This window comes from Leiobunum rupestre, chromosome 3 (genome assembly GCF_980474605.1).
Source record: "Leiobunum rupestre chromosome 3, qqLeiRupe1.1.hap1, whole genome shotgun sequence".
Lineage (NCBI taxonomy): Eukaryota > Metazoa > Arthropoda > Arachnida > Opiliones > Sclerosomatidae > Leiobunum > Leiobunum rupestre.
In genome coordinates, this window is record NC_143386.1 from 16091226 (window position 1) to 16106993 (window position 15768).

The window sequence follows — 15768 nt, forward strand, 5'->3', positions numbered from 1 at the left end:
CTCATTTTAACATTCTACAATGAAATACCAGTAGCCATCCTTCCCTTCTTCCTGAACTGGCCCTGTTATTAAAAAAATACTTTTCCAATGGCCGTAGCCCTCCAAGAAACGAAACTATATGCAAAAAAACAGAGATACCTACCATTTTAATTGTGGTGACATTTATATGGTGCCCAGGACTTGCGCTGATTGATTGAAATGACATAGCGGATAGCCTCGCCAAAGGGAAACTTTGGAAAGCATTATTTTCTTATACACGACGTCAAACTTGAGGAGACTGTTGAAAACACAATTTCGCGCTATTTACAATGATAAATGGAAACACACCATAGATGGAGCATTGCAGCCATATCAAGCAGACTTCTATAAAAACCCTCTAGATGACTTTCAGGGTTCACGACAAACGCGTGTGCTCATTATTCTAGTAATTCTAGTTTTCCCACAAACAGTGTATTAGCGCGTTTTACACGAGCGGTCACGTCCAGTAATTTGGTTATCTGCAAAATCAAAGAGGACATCGCGCATATCTTCTGACACTGCCCCGAGGGACAGGTCACTTACATTTTGGGTGCGTCTTAATCATAGTAAAATGATTAGATCAGGATAATCGTGATTAAATCAGGGTAATCAAGATTAAAAAATCTAATCAAGATTTAAACGAGATTTAATCACGATTTAAACGATTTAATCATTCTTATCATGATTTAATTATATTAATCAAATTTCATCATTTTAATTAAATGTAATCAATATAATCGGTCAAATCGAGATTTAATAATTATATCAGAACTAAAGTACGATAATTTAATATTATTTTTTAATATTCATGGTTATATCACAATTGAGTTTGATGGAAATGATTTGAAAAATAACTTATCACATTTTATTTGAAACATCCGAAAACATCACAGCTTTGTAACAAGTTATCACAATTTTGTAACACGAGTTCTCACAGCTTAGTAATTAAGGTAACATTGTAATGGGAACTACTTTATTCATATTAAATTATTATAAACCGCTCGTTCTAATCACGCACAATTATTATCATTCTAATTTCTAATCACGATTTAATCATACTTATCACGATTTAATCGTTTCGATCAGGATTTAATCATTTTAATCAGATCAAGAGTTGATCTATTTATACAGAGAGATAATGTTTATATTCCGTCAGTCGCGACACATCATGAACCAGGGGAATCAACTAAAGGGTGTAGGAAATGTATAAGGGGGCGTCAAGAGGACGTAATATTTAGGGAGCCAATAATGCGCCGCCAGGAATTGATTGCGACGGGAAAGAAGGTAAAAATCGACGGAATATAAATATTAACTCTATATATAAATAGATCAATTCTTGATCATTTATAATCATTAAATCAGATTTAAACATTCTAATCATGATTAAACGTTATTTTATCAACATAACCATTTTCTTTTCTAGATGCAATATCAACGGCTTCCCAATAATGATATCTTACCAACCAGAAGATCTGCCCTTTCTGCGGGCCTTGATCTCTATACTCCGCAAGAAGTAATTCTACCTCCACACTCAAAGCAAGTAGTAAATCTTTATCTAGCCCTTCAGTTTTATCTAGTAACGTATAATTGGATCTCTGCATAACAAAGTTTGCTAGAGAAAGGCATCCGTTGGATTTTCCAAATGGATGGTGAGTCGGTTTGGACAGGGGTATTTTTTAAATACTCAATAATCCAAACCAATCCAAAGCTGTAAGTTTTGTAGAAGCTGTGTTTAATCCCACACCAGTAATTGTATCCGAGTCTAACGACTAGGTAGTTTCAAGACTAGAGGACTTAGAGCCTCTGTTAAGCTATAACTAGGAAAAGGATACGCTGACAGAGAACCTAAAAGTATTCAGCCTATCGGATCCTGAAGAGGTCCTCCAGGATATGAAGGCTCAAGACTGATGGAACCAATATAACCAGCGGGAGTGGTGTTTTTTCCACACTCACCGCTGGAAAGGGCGGCAACAAAGGTCAACCTCCAATCTAGGTCTGTTTATTCATCCAAAAATTATTTGAGTAGTTGATGTCTCAATTTATTTATAATTATTAGGCCTAATAATAAAACGTTTTCTTTTGCTTTTAAACAAAAGTCGGTTTTTTATTTTGTATTTAAATCTTTCCGTTTTAAAACCATTCTCTAAGAACTTTGAGTCTCATAATTATGCCACTTTATTCTCGTGAACAGCGCGATTTTATGGTAGAGTTGTATTACGTTATGCTCACAGAGTTAGTGATTTGTTTAATATTCGCTATCCTGACAGGAGACCAAGCCGCAACACTGTTCTTGGAGCTGTTCAAGACTTCAACGACAACAGAGATGTCAATCCCAGGTTCCGTAGAGCAGGTCGTCCAAACCTCCACACCGATCTGGCTTAATTTACTGCGTATGCTTAAGTTAGCGTTAGAGGTGCAAGTGACGATCTTAATTTGTCAAAGTACGTGTGGTACACTCTTAGCAATAACAACTTCCATCCGTTTCGAGCGACCCTCCACCAAGCTCTGCACGAAGCAAATACAGAACGTCGATATGATTTCTGTAATTGGCTAATGATCATGTCTGATGATAACCGAAATTTCTTCCATCAACTTCTAGTCACCAAAGCGTTTTCCTATGCGAGTGATGGGCCTTTCAACAGACAATATAACCACACGAGTAGTGATGACAATCCTCAATGGGAAGGATTGCTAGGGATCGAGTTATCAGCCCACTTTTTCTTCCAAATCGTCTTAATGGACAAAATGTCTTGGAGTTATTGCGAATTATGTAGCAGGTGCGTTGGACGACGTTCCTCTGGCCACTTTCAGATGACTATGGTACCAACATGTTGGTGCGGCACCCCATCAATCTTTAGGTGTTGTGGAGCATCTGAGCAACGAGTTAACTCAGCGTTAAATTGGTCGAAACGGTCCCGTTCAATGGCCTCCGAGGGGGGTGTACTAATTTTCGCATGCAAACTCTTTTTGCAAACTTTACGCAAAATTTGATATTTTCAGAAATAGCCAATAGTTTGCAAACCAGATACTAATTTGCGCAAGGTTTTTGCAAACCTTTATCAGATATTGATATTTTCAATTCTATTTACCTCAGATATCAGAGTTTGCAAAAATGTACTATTTTGCGCAAAGTTTTTCCAAACTTTTCACTAATATTGGTATTTTCAATTATATGTACCTGATATATCATAGTTTGGAAAAATATACTATTTTGCGCAAGGTTTTTGCGAACTTTTTACCAATATTGAAAATTTCAATTCTATTTACCTCAGATATCAGAGTTTACAAAAATGTACTATTTTGCGCATGATTTTTGCAAACTTTTCTCTCATATTAGTATTTTCAATTATATGTACCTCAGATATCATAGTTTGCAAAAATATACTATTTTGCGCAAGGTTTTTGCAAACTTTTCACTAATATTGGTATTTTCAATTCTATTTACCTCAAATATCAAATTTTGAGAAATCATAAGAGTTTTGCCAAATACCTTTCCCAGTTTTTCTTAACCTTAGTATGCCTAGTTTGCAAATAATTGTTTTTCAATGCAAATAGAGTATTAATTTTCTCTCGAATTTTTCCAAAAACGTTTGTCAGTTTGTAAATTTCTGAATCATATACCAATTTGCCCAAGACGTTTTTCGTATGGTTATATTTATTTAACATTGGATAACATTTTGTAGTTTTGAAATTTTAATTTTTCTTTATACAAAAGGGCATAGAAGACACGAGAACAGTTGTTTGTGTTAAGTTTTGTTTAACTAAATGTGGCGGTTTTGCTGCTTATACTTTATTTCTTCTTCGGTTTTGGCGCGTTTGCAGGGCAAAGAGATCCAGTTTAGGAGTTTGAGGGATTCTTCTTGCGAACCAGAAATATCTGGAACTCCTTTTTTGTACTTTTTCCTAGCTTTTTTAAGATCTTTAGGATTGTTGTTCAATAAGTTTACATGAAACGCCCATTTTCTACCTTTAAATGAGGATTGTGTGTGACTTCGCTTATGTGGATATTAAATCAAGCAAAAGAAAGTATTATTATCGTTAGAGAATGCTAGCAACGTTAGATAGCTAATTAATTTTCACTTTTTTATGGAAATATTAAATTGACGGGACTTGAACTTAAAACTAGTCTTACATGATTTTAGGAGAAAGCTCAATTATGTTGAGGAAAAAGGTGATGTATGCATGGGTAACCTTCACTTTACTGCGACCAAGAAGGGGCAGGTATTTGAGAGGATATCGAATTGAGTTTTTAGAGGATACAAATTTCGATACATTTTAGTTTTGGATTTACGGTCTCTGTAGTTGCCAACCTTTCCGAAATTTCTCGAGCCGCAAGTTTAAAATTTCAAATTGGCATGACAGTCATTGGGAACAAAATTGGCTCTTTATTTAAATTTAGTTTAGTTGCGCAAAAATACCGATAAATCAATTGTTTCCTAAACAGGGCGAGAAGTAAGAATTTTTTTAATTTTATCAAGAGGGAAAATTGAAGTTTACGATGGTTCTGTTTTCTCGAAGAGAATGAGAACATTACAAAAAGCGCTCTTCGTTTGAAAATCGGAATTTAAAATTTCGGAAATTTAAGTGCGGGCCGATATATTGTTATATATCGATTCGGTTCACAGGCCGTAATTTAAAACACGGCTGGCCGCGTATTGGTCATGTGATAGAAAAAATAATTAGTTTTAATCAAGTGTATGACATTAAGGTACAAAAATAATCCTATGCATTACTGTTTTCTTGTTAAGCCTATATATAGCGGCCTTTCATTTATTACCTTTCATAATTAATAAATGAAAAAGATGAGCATTTAAATTTAAAAACTATAATCTCGATAGTATTTACGATCGGGATCAGTAAATAGGTGCTTCAATAAAATCCCCTTCAAAGTCAAATATTGCGTAACGCTACGGCCCCTGGATATAAAACAGATTCTTTTATGGATTATCTTTATATGGTGAAAGCTGAAAATGTTTCTCTTCAAAACAGTCGGTTAAGGTTTTATTAAACGAGATGTAACGTTAAATGGAACCACCTATTGTAAGCCTATTTCCATACCTTTAACAGCTGCTCCTAGCCAAAAGGACGACAGCGCAAGAGACAATAGCCTACAGGGAAGGATTGTTACTGGGAAACTCGTATAACGTACACGATTGGAGTTGACGAGTTGAAGTCTAGGGGTATGCTTAAACTACTCATAGGGATAAAAGGACGGACTGCCAAGTTGCCATTAGAATAGTTACCTTTAATTATTAATCACACAAATTAGGTTTAACTCTACCAAAAGCTCTGCACCAAAGACTCTGCAGAGACTAACTGATTCATGACGTACATTTTATAACAAACACAACACAGAAACAATTCCGAGGGAATTGACAACAGTTATGTCTTATTTACGAAAATAAACAATACGTCATACCATCGTTGTTTCGGCTCGGCACCCAGTTTGCGGTTTCGGAACGGTGACCGCTAGTTTTATGGCGCACAGACACACACGCGCACACCGGGATTTCTGCTGCCCGAACGGGACTAACGCCTTTCCAACTTAAACCGTCGGGTTAGCTCGATTCATCACGACTTAAAGCCTTAACCGCGGGCCAGTTGCCCTTAAGCTTAGGGGTGCTTCTGACTTCGCGTCCGTGGCCAAAGTTACCCAAAGGTTGGGTCTGCCCCAGGAGTAGCGGAGAGGGTGACCCTTTTTTTGTGAACAATCTGAGATATCTTATTTTATGATGTGATTTAAACCGACCGTTACAAGTCACCCGATATCAATGACAGTAAACGTTTTTCTCTGATAAATGCTCAGATAAAGATCAAGTCACGTGTGTTTTGTATTGTTAAAGTCATTTTGGGTTCATTTTCTATTTTCGTTCCGGACAAAGCTGAAGCTAGATTTCATACAATTCTTGTTTTGAAAAAATGGTTGAAAAGGAAATTAAATACTAAAATTTATCAATTATGATAGTTTGATGCCCAGACTCTATTACAGACGTGGTTCTATTACAGACGTGGTGAATTCTCGCTACATATTAATTGTGGATAACCTTTTATTAAAAAAAAACGTTTTAATTATTTTAATGTATACAATTTTTTTTTTTACTTTTAAGAAGTACCAAAAGAATAGACTGAGTCTTTATGATATTACCATCTGGTATTCACTCTTGCTACTGGACGTGGTATCTTAATAATAAAAAAATTTCATTGACCGTTATTAAATATAAAATATATTAAGAGAGTTAAATGGGTTTTTTCACTTTGCAAATTGCTTCCAAAATCCCGTATCTCAAAATTTTAAGTTGAGTAAAAAGTAATATAGGCCCTACTTTTAGTAGGTTGCATACGAATTTTCCAAGGCGCAGGTTATTAAGCTTTAGGGTGCCCTTACACTCGTTATTATTTTTTTTTAAATATCACAATCCAATCATTTTAATAGCTTCTTAATAATTTAAACCGAGATTTTATCATATCATTTTAAGAAAGAGTTAATCATATTATTAATATTTATATTTATTAATAACGATTTAATTATTCAATCACAATCGCCTCAAACGCAATTTCATCGTCCCAATCCCATTTTCATAGTCCCAACCTCATTTTCATAGTTGCATTAGCAATTTGATTGTCTCAAAAAATATCATCGTTGCTTTAACAATTTCATCGTCTCAATCACGATTTAAATATATTAATCATGATCTAATTATTTCAACTACTATTTAATCATGACAATAATGTCCAGCTTAATCACTTCAATCACAATTAAGGCTAATAAATGTGTAGAGCACTAAGCGTATCCCAATTTAATTAAGTACACGAAATAACGAGAGGAAAGTTAAGTTTAAAATAAAACAAGTCCGCCACAAAAAGGATAGTAAATGCGGAAGGCTCATTCTAACAATTAAATCACGACTTAACCCGAAGTCCTAAGAATCATGATAGTGAAATCCTCTTTCAGAAGAAAAGCGAGGTTAGGTTACTTGCTTTTGGAACTTTAAAAGCAAAATGAAGAGCGTTACAGTTAAGGGTGTACTTACCGAGTAAGTTTGCAGAGGGTCTTCCTGATGATGGACCTTGTTTTTGTTCCTACGCAACCTGCGTCGAAAAAAGAAATAGTCGAATGCCATTATTACGTTTCAAATAAAGTAATCACTAAATAAGTTCAATCAAATTGTCTAACTACGTAGTTTCTAAAGTATAATATTGAGAAATCGTAAAATATAATTCAGCACCTTGATATTTATCTCAAATTATAATCGAATATTTTTTTCAGAAATTTTATGACAAAATATTGATTAGGGCCGGACCTCTTGAAGAAGAATAAAATGTTTTGAAAATTATATGGGAAGTTATAGGTACAGTGGTTAATTAAAAATTAACATATATCATGTATAGTACGATGGAATAATTTATAAAATTTGTTACGTAACACAATCTACTTTGAAGTATTTATCTTCCACTACGCTTCGGGAAACTATCGAAGAAAATGGATTTCTTAAAAGGCGTTATTATTCTTTCTGCTTTATTGGATCTTTCATTAGATATGATTGGGTCTAATCGAATAATGGTGTAACTTGGGTCTTTAAAATCATTTTGAGGGCATCTTCTTATCATGATCATCATTTTTTTCTGGAATCGTTTGAGGCTTCTTTTAGTTAATAATAATAATAATCAGCTAGGCTAAAACCCAAGGCGACTTTTAAAGCCGATAATTCCCACATCACAGGTCCTGCGGATCCGTTATCTACGTTACTGCCCAAGAACAGTGGTGTAGGTAGATATATTTTGCACTAATGTAAAATAGGAAAATGGGACCCCGTTTATGTTTACGTCACTCACAAATCAACCGTCGAGGCTCATGGTGAGCTTGCGAACCCCTATAAATATCGTGGGCTTTAGGTTCATTGGCCTCATTTCCAACCTATAGTTGAAGGGGTTATGTTTTATCAAAAACAAATAATTTAAGCATAACAATAGAGCTGTATTTCCAAAAAAAATATTTCAATGACCGTGGTACCATGCTTTCCTTATTGGGAAATTTTGTAAAAATCGGTTTGAATTTTCTTACCTGGAAATGACAAATGCGGAACCTCCAATCGACAGTAAGAGCAATCCTCCCAAAACAGATCCCACGAGGATGTTGTTCATTTCAGCAGCTAATTAAACAGATAAAAATATATGTGCAACTTGAATATGTTTGGGTTAGAAATCCGACAAAATAAATCATTAAAAATTATTCGTTAGTTGGTCTAAGCTATGTTTATAGCTAATAAATTCCCAAAAATTAATTTCCTAAGAATCCCACTTGAATTTAAAATCATTTTTTAAATTGTTTTTAAATAACTATTTGGTAGTATGACGTCATGTGGCGTCTCGTATGATTTTACCAGGAGAAAGGACCTGATTTTACCTATACATAGATATAAAATTGAAAACTAGTATCACCTTAAGAAAGTTGGGACTATTTTCAGCCCCGAAAAATCCTTAAATTTCACGCAAATATACTCAGTTTCAATTCTTAACTAAATACTTATTTTTAAAATCAAATCATTAAATTTTATAAAGGCCGATAAAAGTTTTAAAAATTCTTAATAAAGTTTTAGAAATGCTGATAAAAATTTTAGAAATGCTAAATAATATTTTAGAAATTCTGACCAAATTTTTAGAGATGGTGACAAAATTTTTAGAAATTCTGACAAGATTTTTTTAAATTCTGATAACCTTTTGGAAATTCGGATAAAATATTTTCCCAACAATTATTATAGTAAATATTTTATTGCCTACTACTGTGAATTTCGCGAAGGGCAAATGCCAAAACTTAAACCAATAAAAAAATTATTTAAATAACATATTTTCAACAGTCTTTTAATGGTTTTTGAAACCTGGTTTGAATTATGGAATAAGAACAATTATCAATTTATGGACAAAGACGAGAGCCACTGTTGATCTGAAGAGAAAGATCATTAAGCTAAGCGAAAAGGTAAAAAATCCACTTTAGAAAAGAGAAAACTGAAATGTATTTGGTCGAAAGGTTTTCTACGCAAAAATACAACAAGAATGAAGCCTAATATGAACAAGACGTACAACGGTCAGAATACACACTATCCTTGTAATGTGTTAAGTTTGTTTGAGCTATTCACAGCAACCTGCAACGCCGGTATCACAACCAATATATATCGACGGCCACACATAATTGGTGATTTCGTAACCACTTAGAAGCAACAGCGTAAAGAGGAGCTAGGGCGCCCCCTTGGCGGTGAATGACCGAGCGTGTACAACTTGAAGTTAGTGAGAACATTTGTCATACAGGTGCTCTACGAAAAGCCGATGCTAGCCTCAATTTAATGGATACCGCTAGCCGTGGCGGATGCAGTACTCTAAGATAGGGAGAACGTAGGTTTTGATACCCAGCGGCACTAGGATAGATATTCGAATCAACCGACGAAGCGAAGGCCCCACCCAGGGCAAGTTGTGGCGCGAGGAGATTTATTATAACCACGCGTATTTCCAATGTTAGAAGTTGAGGGGATTACGTATACGCTGTCCAAAAAACCTAACTTAGAAATAAACTTAAGCAACGCAATTGCAATTCTAGGTTATATGAAAAGCACAGCTATTCAAAAATATAACTTTCATGAAAGTCGGACTTAAATTAAGGAACGTTATGTCGGTTTTCAGGCGGAAATATAAAACCACGAACATTGGGGTCCCGTAAATTAACTATACTGTACGTGAGACTAATACACACAAATCCTTAGGATTGTGTGTAAAATAACGGAACAAAAACATGCGCGACGAAAATAAGGGAAAATTTCGAAAAAAATACATAAAAAATTACTGTCATAATAAGAAGTTTTATGAAGAATAAAATGCGAAAGCAAAGAAGGAAAGTGGCGTGGCAAGATATTAAACATCAAATGTTTACTAACAAACCTTTTCTTACTTTTTCGCGCACATCTATGTTTAATCATTAATCAATAAATAATGGAAAATGGAAACTCTCTGGCTTAAATAATTGTGTTTTTTTATAATTTCCGTTGACCAAGGTCAATAACTTCTGGGTAAAAAATTTAATTATGGAAGTTGAAAAAGCTAATTTTATTTATCAAGCTGAAAAATAATTCGAACTATGCAAGTTAGAAACTCTGTATCGAATTAATGAAATGTTTTCAAGTTAGTAGTGTTTTATGGTATTACAAAATGAACGATGAGAACTAACCACTCAGCTCCCGTTCTAGCAAACAATTTATATTTTTAGTCTATTATTATTATTTCAATTATTAGCCTTACCTGATAATTTTTCGGCTTTTACATCACAATATTCTCCGCTGTATCCCAAAGGGCACCTGAAATAATAAATTACATTTATAACACATTTAAGGTAGGCAACAAATATTAAACTTTGAAAATCACTATACGCAGATTATTAGAATAACGTTTCATAACCACTTTAAAACATTAAATGACAATTTGAATATATTTGAATTATTATTATTTATATTTGGTTTATAAGTTAAGAAAGGCTATAAATGCGTTTAAATACTACTTTTAAGCTGGCATTAAAAGTCGTGTTGGAAAGTCAACTGAATCATTTTCAGATTATTCCTTAGAAGGGTAGGCAATTTAACTATTTACCGCCACATTCATTTTATAAAAATAATTAATGAACAATACTCACTCGCAAATGAAGGAGGTTTGGTCGTGATTCAGGGTACAATATCCTTTGTTCTTGCATGGATCGTCTTCACAACCTGATTTGTATAGAAGTAATTCATATGAAAATTACTGGGCGAATCTAAAAACCAATTGCCCGAATATGACTTTTGAACTAAGTATTTGATATAGTACTAAAAAAGGACAATGGTACCAGTTAACGCCATTCCCCTTACACCCTGCTTTTCAAATATGTAGAATTCAAATTTACTTTCCACTGCCTTAGTCCCAAAACCAGGTATCTAATAAAATATTTTTGTAGAAATAATGATTTATATTTTAACTAATAGTATTAGGCTAGGTTTTTAATGTAAATTATTCCATAACGTTGAAACTAAATGGGCACAATTTTTATTTTATTTAGTTTAAGGAAAGTATTAAATATTCTTTCGAAAGGTGGATTTATGTATTTTAGAAACTAAAGTAAGTTATGAAATAGACTTGTTGGCCTATTTATATCAGTATTCCTCATAAAAATAACCTTCGCGCTTGGAATGTGCAACGAGCTGCCCCTCGGGAGTATTGTTTTAATTTTTTCTGTGGACTACTGGGTTAACTGACAAAGCTGTGAGGTATGCAATCAATTATCTTGCAAGTCCAGGTCGGAATTGGGAGAGTGTCAGTTTTGGTCAAAAAATTTGCATTAGAAAATAGGAAATTTCATATTTCTTATTTTCTTAATATTATGTTACTTTCGATATTACTCATAAACTAAAGTTATCCGTGTAAATAGTTTTAGAAAGTTTCAAATGATGTACATGTATTTCCACAACCTACGTTTTCTTGCAAAATCAATTTGCAAAACGCAAAAAACTTTTGAAAGTTCGTGTTTAAAGCTTACATTATAACAGCGCAAGAAGAAAAGATGCTTTTACAGATATGCTTAAAAAATTGTTTACACTTACCTATACATGAAGTTCGACTGTCATTGCTATATTTGTAACCTAGTTTGCACTCGCAATGGAAACTACCTATGTCGTTTACGCATTTTTGATTTTTAGGGCAAGTGTTCTCCACGTTGAGTGTGCACTCATTTATGTCTGCAATCAATTCGAAAATGGTAACTCTACTAAAATAAAATCGGAATTAAAAATATCATTGAAATTGTTTAACCTTTGCAAACTGGAGATTCAAATAGTTTCGATTTATGTGGGACGCCCTTTATCTCTTCATATCCATGCCTGCATGGGCAATTGTACTCTAACGCCCCTGCTCCTTTTTTACACTCGTTCTCAGGACCGCAATAGTCAGAATTTTCGTTGCACGGATTTTTAACTTCTACAGCTTTTTCCACTACAAGAAATCAGTTCATGATTATTCTTCATTCGTTAAGAAATTAATTCATAAGTATTTCTCGTTTGTTAAGAAATTAGTTCATAATAACTCATCATTCGTTAATTCGTTAAGAAATTAGTTCATAATAACTCATCATTCGTTAATTCGTTAAGAAATTAGTTCATAATTACTCATCATTCGTTAATTCGTTAAGAAATTAGTTCATAATTACTCATCATTCGTTAATTCGTTAAGAAATTAGTTCATAATAACTCATCATTCGTTAATTCGTTAAGAAATTCGTTCATAATAACTCCTCATTCTAAAATTCGTTAAGAAATTAGTTCATAATTACTCATCATTCGTTAATTCTTTAAGAAAATAGTTCATAATTACTCCGCATTCGTTAAGCAATCAAATAATGACTAGCTTTTATTCGTTAAACAAAATGTTAATGTATACTCATTATTCATTACGAATTTTCAATCAAGCTTTTATATATCAAAGTCGAAGTCAGGCCTTTGAGGCTCCTATTGACATTACCACCTTGATAACCTAATAAATAATTATAAATAATAATCAGCGAGGCTTATACCCAAGGCACCACCTTAGGCCCAATTCATCCAGCGACTTTTTTGCTTTAAACAGGTGGCCGGGTTACAATGCGTACTGCGTAGGAGGGTGGTGGCAAGCCCTTCATGCCACGCCACTATGTTCCGAAACGCCCCAAAAACGGCTAAAATTCCCCATAGAATATTTAAAAAAACTTTTTGCATATTATGAATCAGTGTAAAATCAGATTTCACCCACAGAAATTTCTATTCTCTGCGACCCCTGGCGGCGAAACTAGCCCCCCTGGCGGAATATCGCAACAACACTTATCACAATCTGTAGTTTGCCATCGGGCTAGTCATTTTTAAAATTTTCAGAATTTTTCCACTGCCCAATTTGTTGCCGCCACCGTAAGAAAAGTGAAAAACCCCATTTTCGTCCATGTTGGTAGAGGTTTTTCTCAAAAACCCGCGGGTACCTTTTCAAAAGTTTAACGACGTCTCCTAGTACAATACCCCAACATTACGTTGTAATTACTTTCACGCGTTGATCTCCGCGCATTTTAAAGAAAAATTCGTTTGAAATTTAAAAAGAATATTTCTAAAATAGCCCAAAAACCGCCAAAGTTTTGGGCTAGCTTTGGCTGAAAAAAAAAAGTTAGTTTTTTGAAACCAAATGTTTCATTCGTGTACCTGGCTTTATTCAGTTTTATTTTTCCATGTTACAATGTAAAGAGTAAGACTAACGCCTTATTTGCATATATATTCTTAATTATCGAGTTCCATTTCATCTTCTATTTCTAATAGAATATTATTCAATGTGTTTCTAGTGAAGTCTTCAAGGAATTGGTCCTCGTCAGAGATATCAGTTGATTCGTTTGAAGAAAATACATTGTTTGGAACTGTAACTGGCAAATAATACCATGGCCATGGTATTATTTGCCAGTTACAGTTCATAAAATTATTTTTCATGGTCAAGAAATAATTCAAAGTTCGACTTTGCCTATGGGCATGTCAAGCGAACATGCAGGAGAGTCCCGAAACAAATTATATCGCAAGGATCGAGAGTTACACGCTCGAAAAAGTTCAAGAATTGACAATTTAACAGATATATTCAATAGAGCTATGGACTCTTCTGATCCAATTGTCTCCAAGTATTCATTACAAAAGAGGCTAGAAAAACGAAGCGCCATTCAACTTCCGAAAGCCGCGCTAGAATTACTTAAAGGGAATATAACCTGCAACGCAATCTTTACGGAAGACCCCTTCAATTTTTCAAATGTCCCTGTACAGTGGCGCCAAAAATTTTTAAAGCCAAAGGCAAGAGCGGCCAGAGCTGCAAGCGTTGGTGTTCCACACCAAATACCTGAGGTTATATTCCCTTTAAAGAACCCGACGAAGCGCCATTTCCAAACAATGTATTTTCTTCAAACGAATCAACTGATATCTCTGACGAGGACCAATTCCTTGAAGACTTCACTAGAAACACATTGAATAATATTCTATTAGAAATAGAAGATGAAATGGAACTCGATAATTAAGAATATATATGCAAATAAGGCGTTAGTCTTACTCTTTACATTGTAACATGGAAAAATAAAACTGAATAAAGCCAGGTACACGAATGAAACATTTGGTTTCAAAAAACTAACTTTTTTTTTCAGCCAAAGCTAGCCCAAAACTTTGGCGGTTTTTGGGCTATTTTAGAAATATTCTTTTTAAATTTCAAACGAATTTTTCTTTAAAATGCGCGGAGATCAACGCGTGAAAGTAATTACAACGTAATGTTGGGGTATTGTACTAGGAGACGTCGTTAAACTTTTGAAAAGGTAGAGAAAAACCTCTACCAACATGGACGAAAATGGGGTTTTTCACTTTTCTTACGGTGGCGGCAACAAATTGGGCAGTGGAAAAATTCTGAAAATTTTAAAATTGACTAGCCCGATGGCAAACTACAGATTGTGATAAGTGTTGTTGCGATATTCCGCCAGGGGGGCTAGTTTCGCCGCCAGGGGTCGCAGAGAATAGAAATTTCTGTGGGTGAAATCTGATTTTACACTGATTCATAATATGCAAAAAGTTTTTTTAAATATTCTATGGGGAATTTTAGCCGTTTTTTGGGCGTTTCGGAACATAGTGGTGCACGCGAGCCTACAGCTTCCTACACTTACTATTACCGTTAACCTCTACAAGTTTTTCTAGAAAGGTGAAACCGAAGAAGTCGGTAGAAACCCTTTAACCAGTGCAAACTCAACGCAGAAGGGCTGGCTTCGAGCTTTAAAGATCTAGGTTTTTAATTATTAATAACATAATGTGACGTATCGAAATGTGTATCACATGATGGAAACCCCGGTAACACTCGTACTTCTATGAGTTTTCAAGTAATCTGTCCGTTTGTTAAAGGGGTTTCCTCAATGTTCTTAGTTTGACCATTTCCGTAAAAACTTGCAGAGGCTTTAAAACCATAGTTAGTGCCTATCTCTGACGGGACTATCCACAACCTTCCCACCTGATTTTAATATAACTCACATTTATTTGATTAATATTACTATCAAAATTACACTCGAAACCAAATTACGGTTGCGGGTCTTTTTTCAGTTTTTATTTATATTTCAAGAACTTTACTAGTTCCTTCGAATCTTATAATACCACTTACTTTCGGTAACTTTCTCTCTCAAAACTTCCAATTCGGGAGACAGAAGTAAATAATCGTCAGTTCGTTTTATCCAGCGAGATATGTTTCGAACGGCTTCGGGCTCTTCGACCGTGTCATTGGAAAAGAACATTTCCACTAAACACGTCCCCAATATAATATCCTCGAAGGGCTTAAAACTAAGTGTAATAAAGATAAACGGTAAATATCAAAAGCTACACAAATTTTTAAATACTAAAAATTAATCTTTTATCGTTACATGTATTGACTGAGAACAAAAAAGTGGTTGATAAAAATGCAACTTACCTACAATTCGCAACTTTAACATCTTTCATTCCGGTATCTTCGAAATTTCTTTTGAACTACATGTACATGAAAGTAAAACAAACGTAAAAGAAGTGTTTCATTTTTCTCCATCAGGTTTTTGTTGAAACTATTTATGCTGTAAATCCAAAATTATCAAGGAATAAGCATTCCATAGTTAATTAAGAAAAACGGAAAATCATTTCATGTTTTTGAATTCCATATAACTATCATTCTAAATTATTATATCGTTATAAGAAA

General features: G+C 34.2%; 1 protein-coding gene across 1 annotated transcript in view; it reads right to left on the minus strand.

The window, feature by feature from the left end:
• Positions 1 to 6063: 6063 nt before the first annotated feature.
• Positions 6064 to 15768, minus strand: part of LOC149949680 (complement receptor type 2-like) — a 43515-nt gene continuing 33810 nt past the window's right edge. Inside the window, exons 15-23 of the mRNA XM_090167869.1 lie at positions 15511 to 15566; positions 15208 to 15383; positions 11839 to 12018; positions 11631 to 11765; positions 10691 to 10763; positions 10303 to 10358; positions 8081 to 8168; positions 7050 to 7107; positions 6064 to 6198 (exon numbers count right to left, since the gene is read on the minus strand). Of these exons, the coding sequence (XP_090023995.1) occupies positions 6160 to 6198; positions 7050 to 7107; positions 8081 to 8168; positions 10303 to 10358; positions 10691 to 10763; positions 11631 to 11765; positions 11839 to 12018; positions 15208 to 15383; positions 15511 to 15566 (861 nt within the window). The 3' untranslated portion in view covers positions 6064 to 6159. The remainder of the gene's footprint in view (positions 6199 to 7049; positions 7108 to 8080; positions 8169 to 10302; positions 10359 to 10690; positions 10764 to 11630; positions 11766 to 11838; positions 12019 to 15207; positions 15384 to 15510; positions 15567 to 15768) is intronic.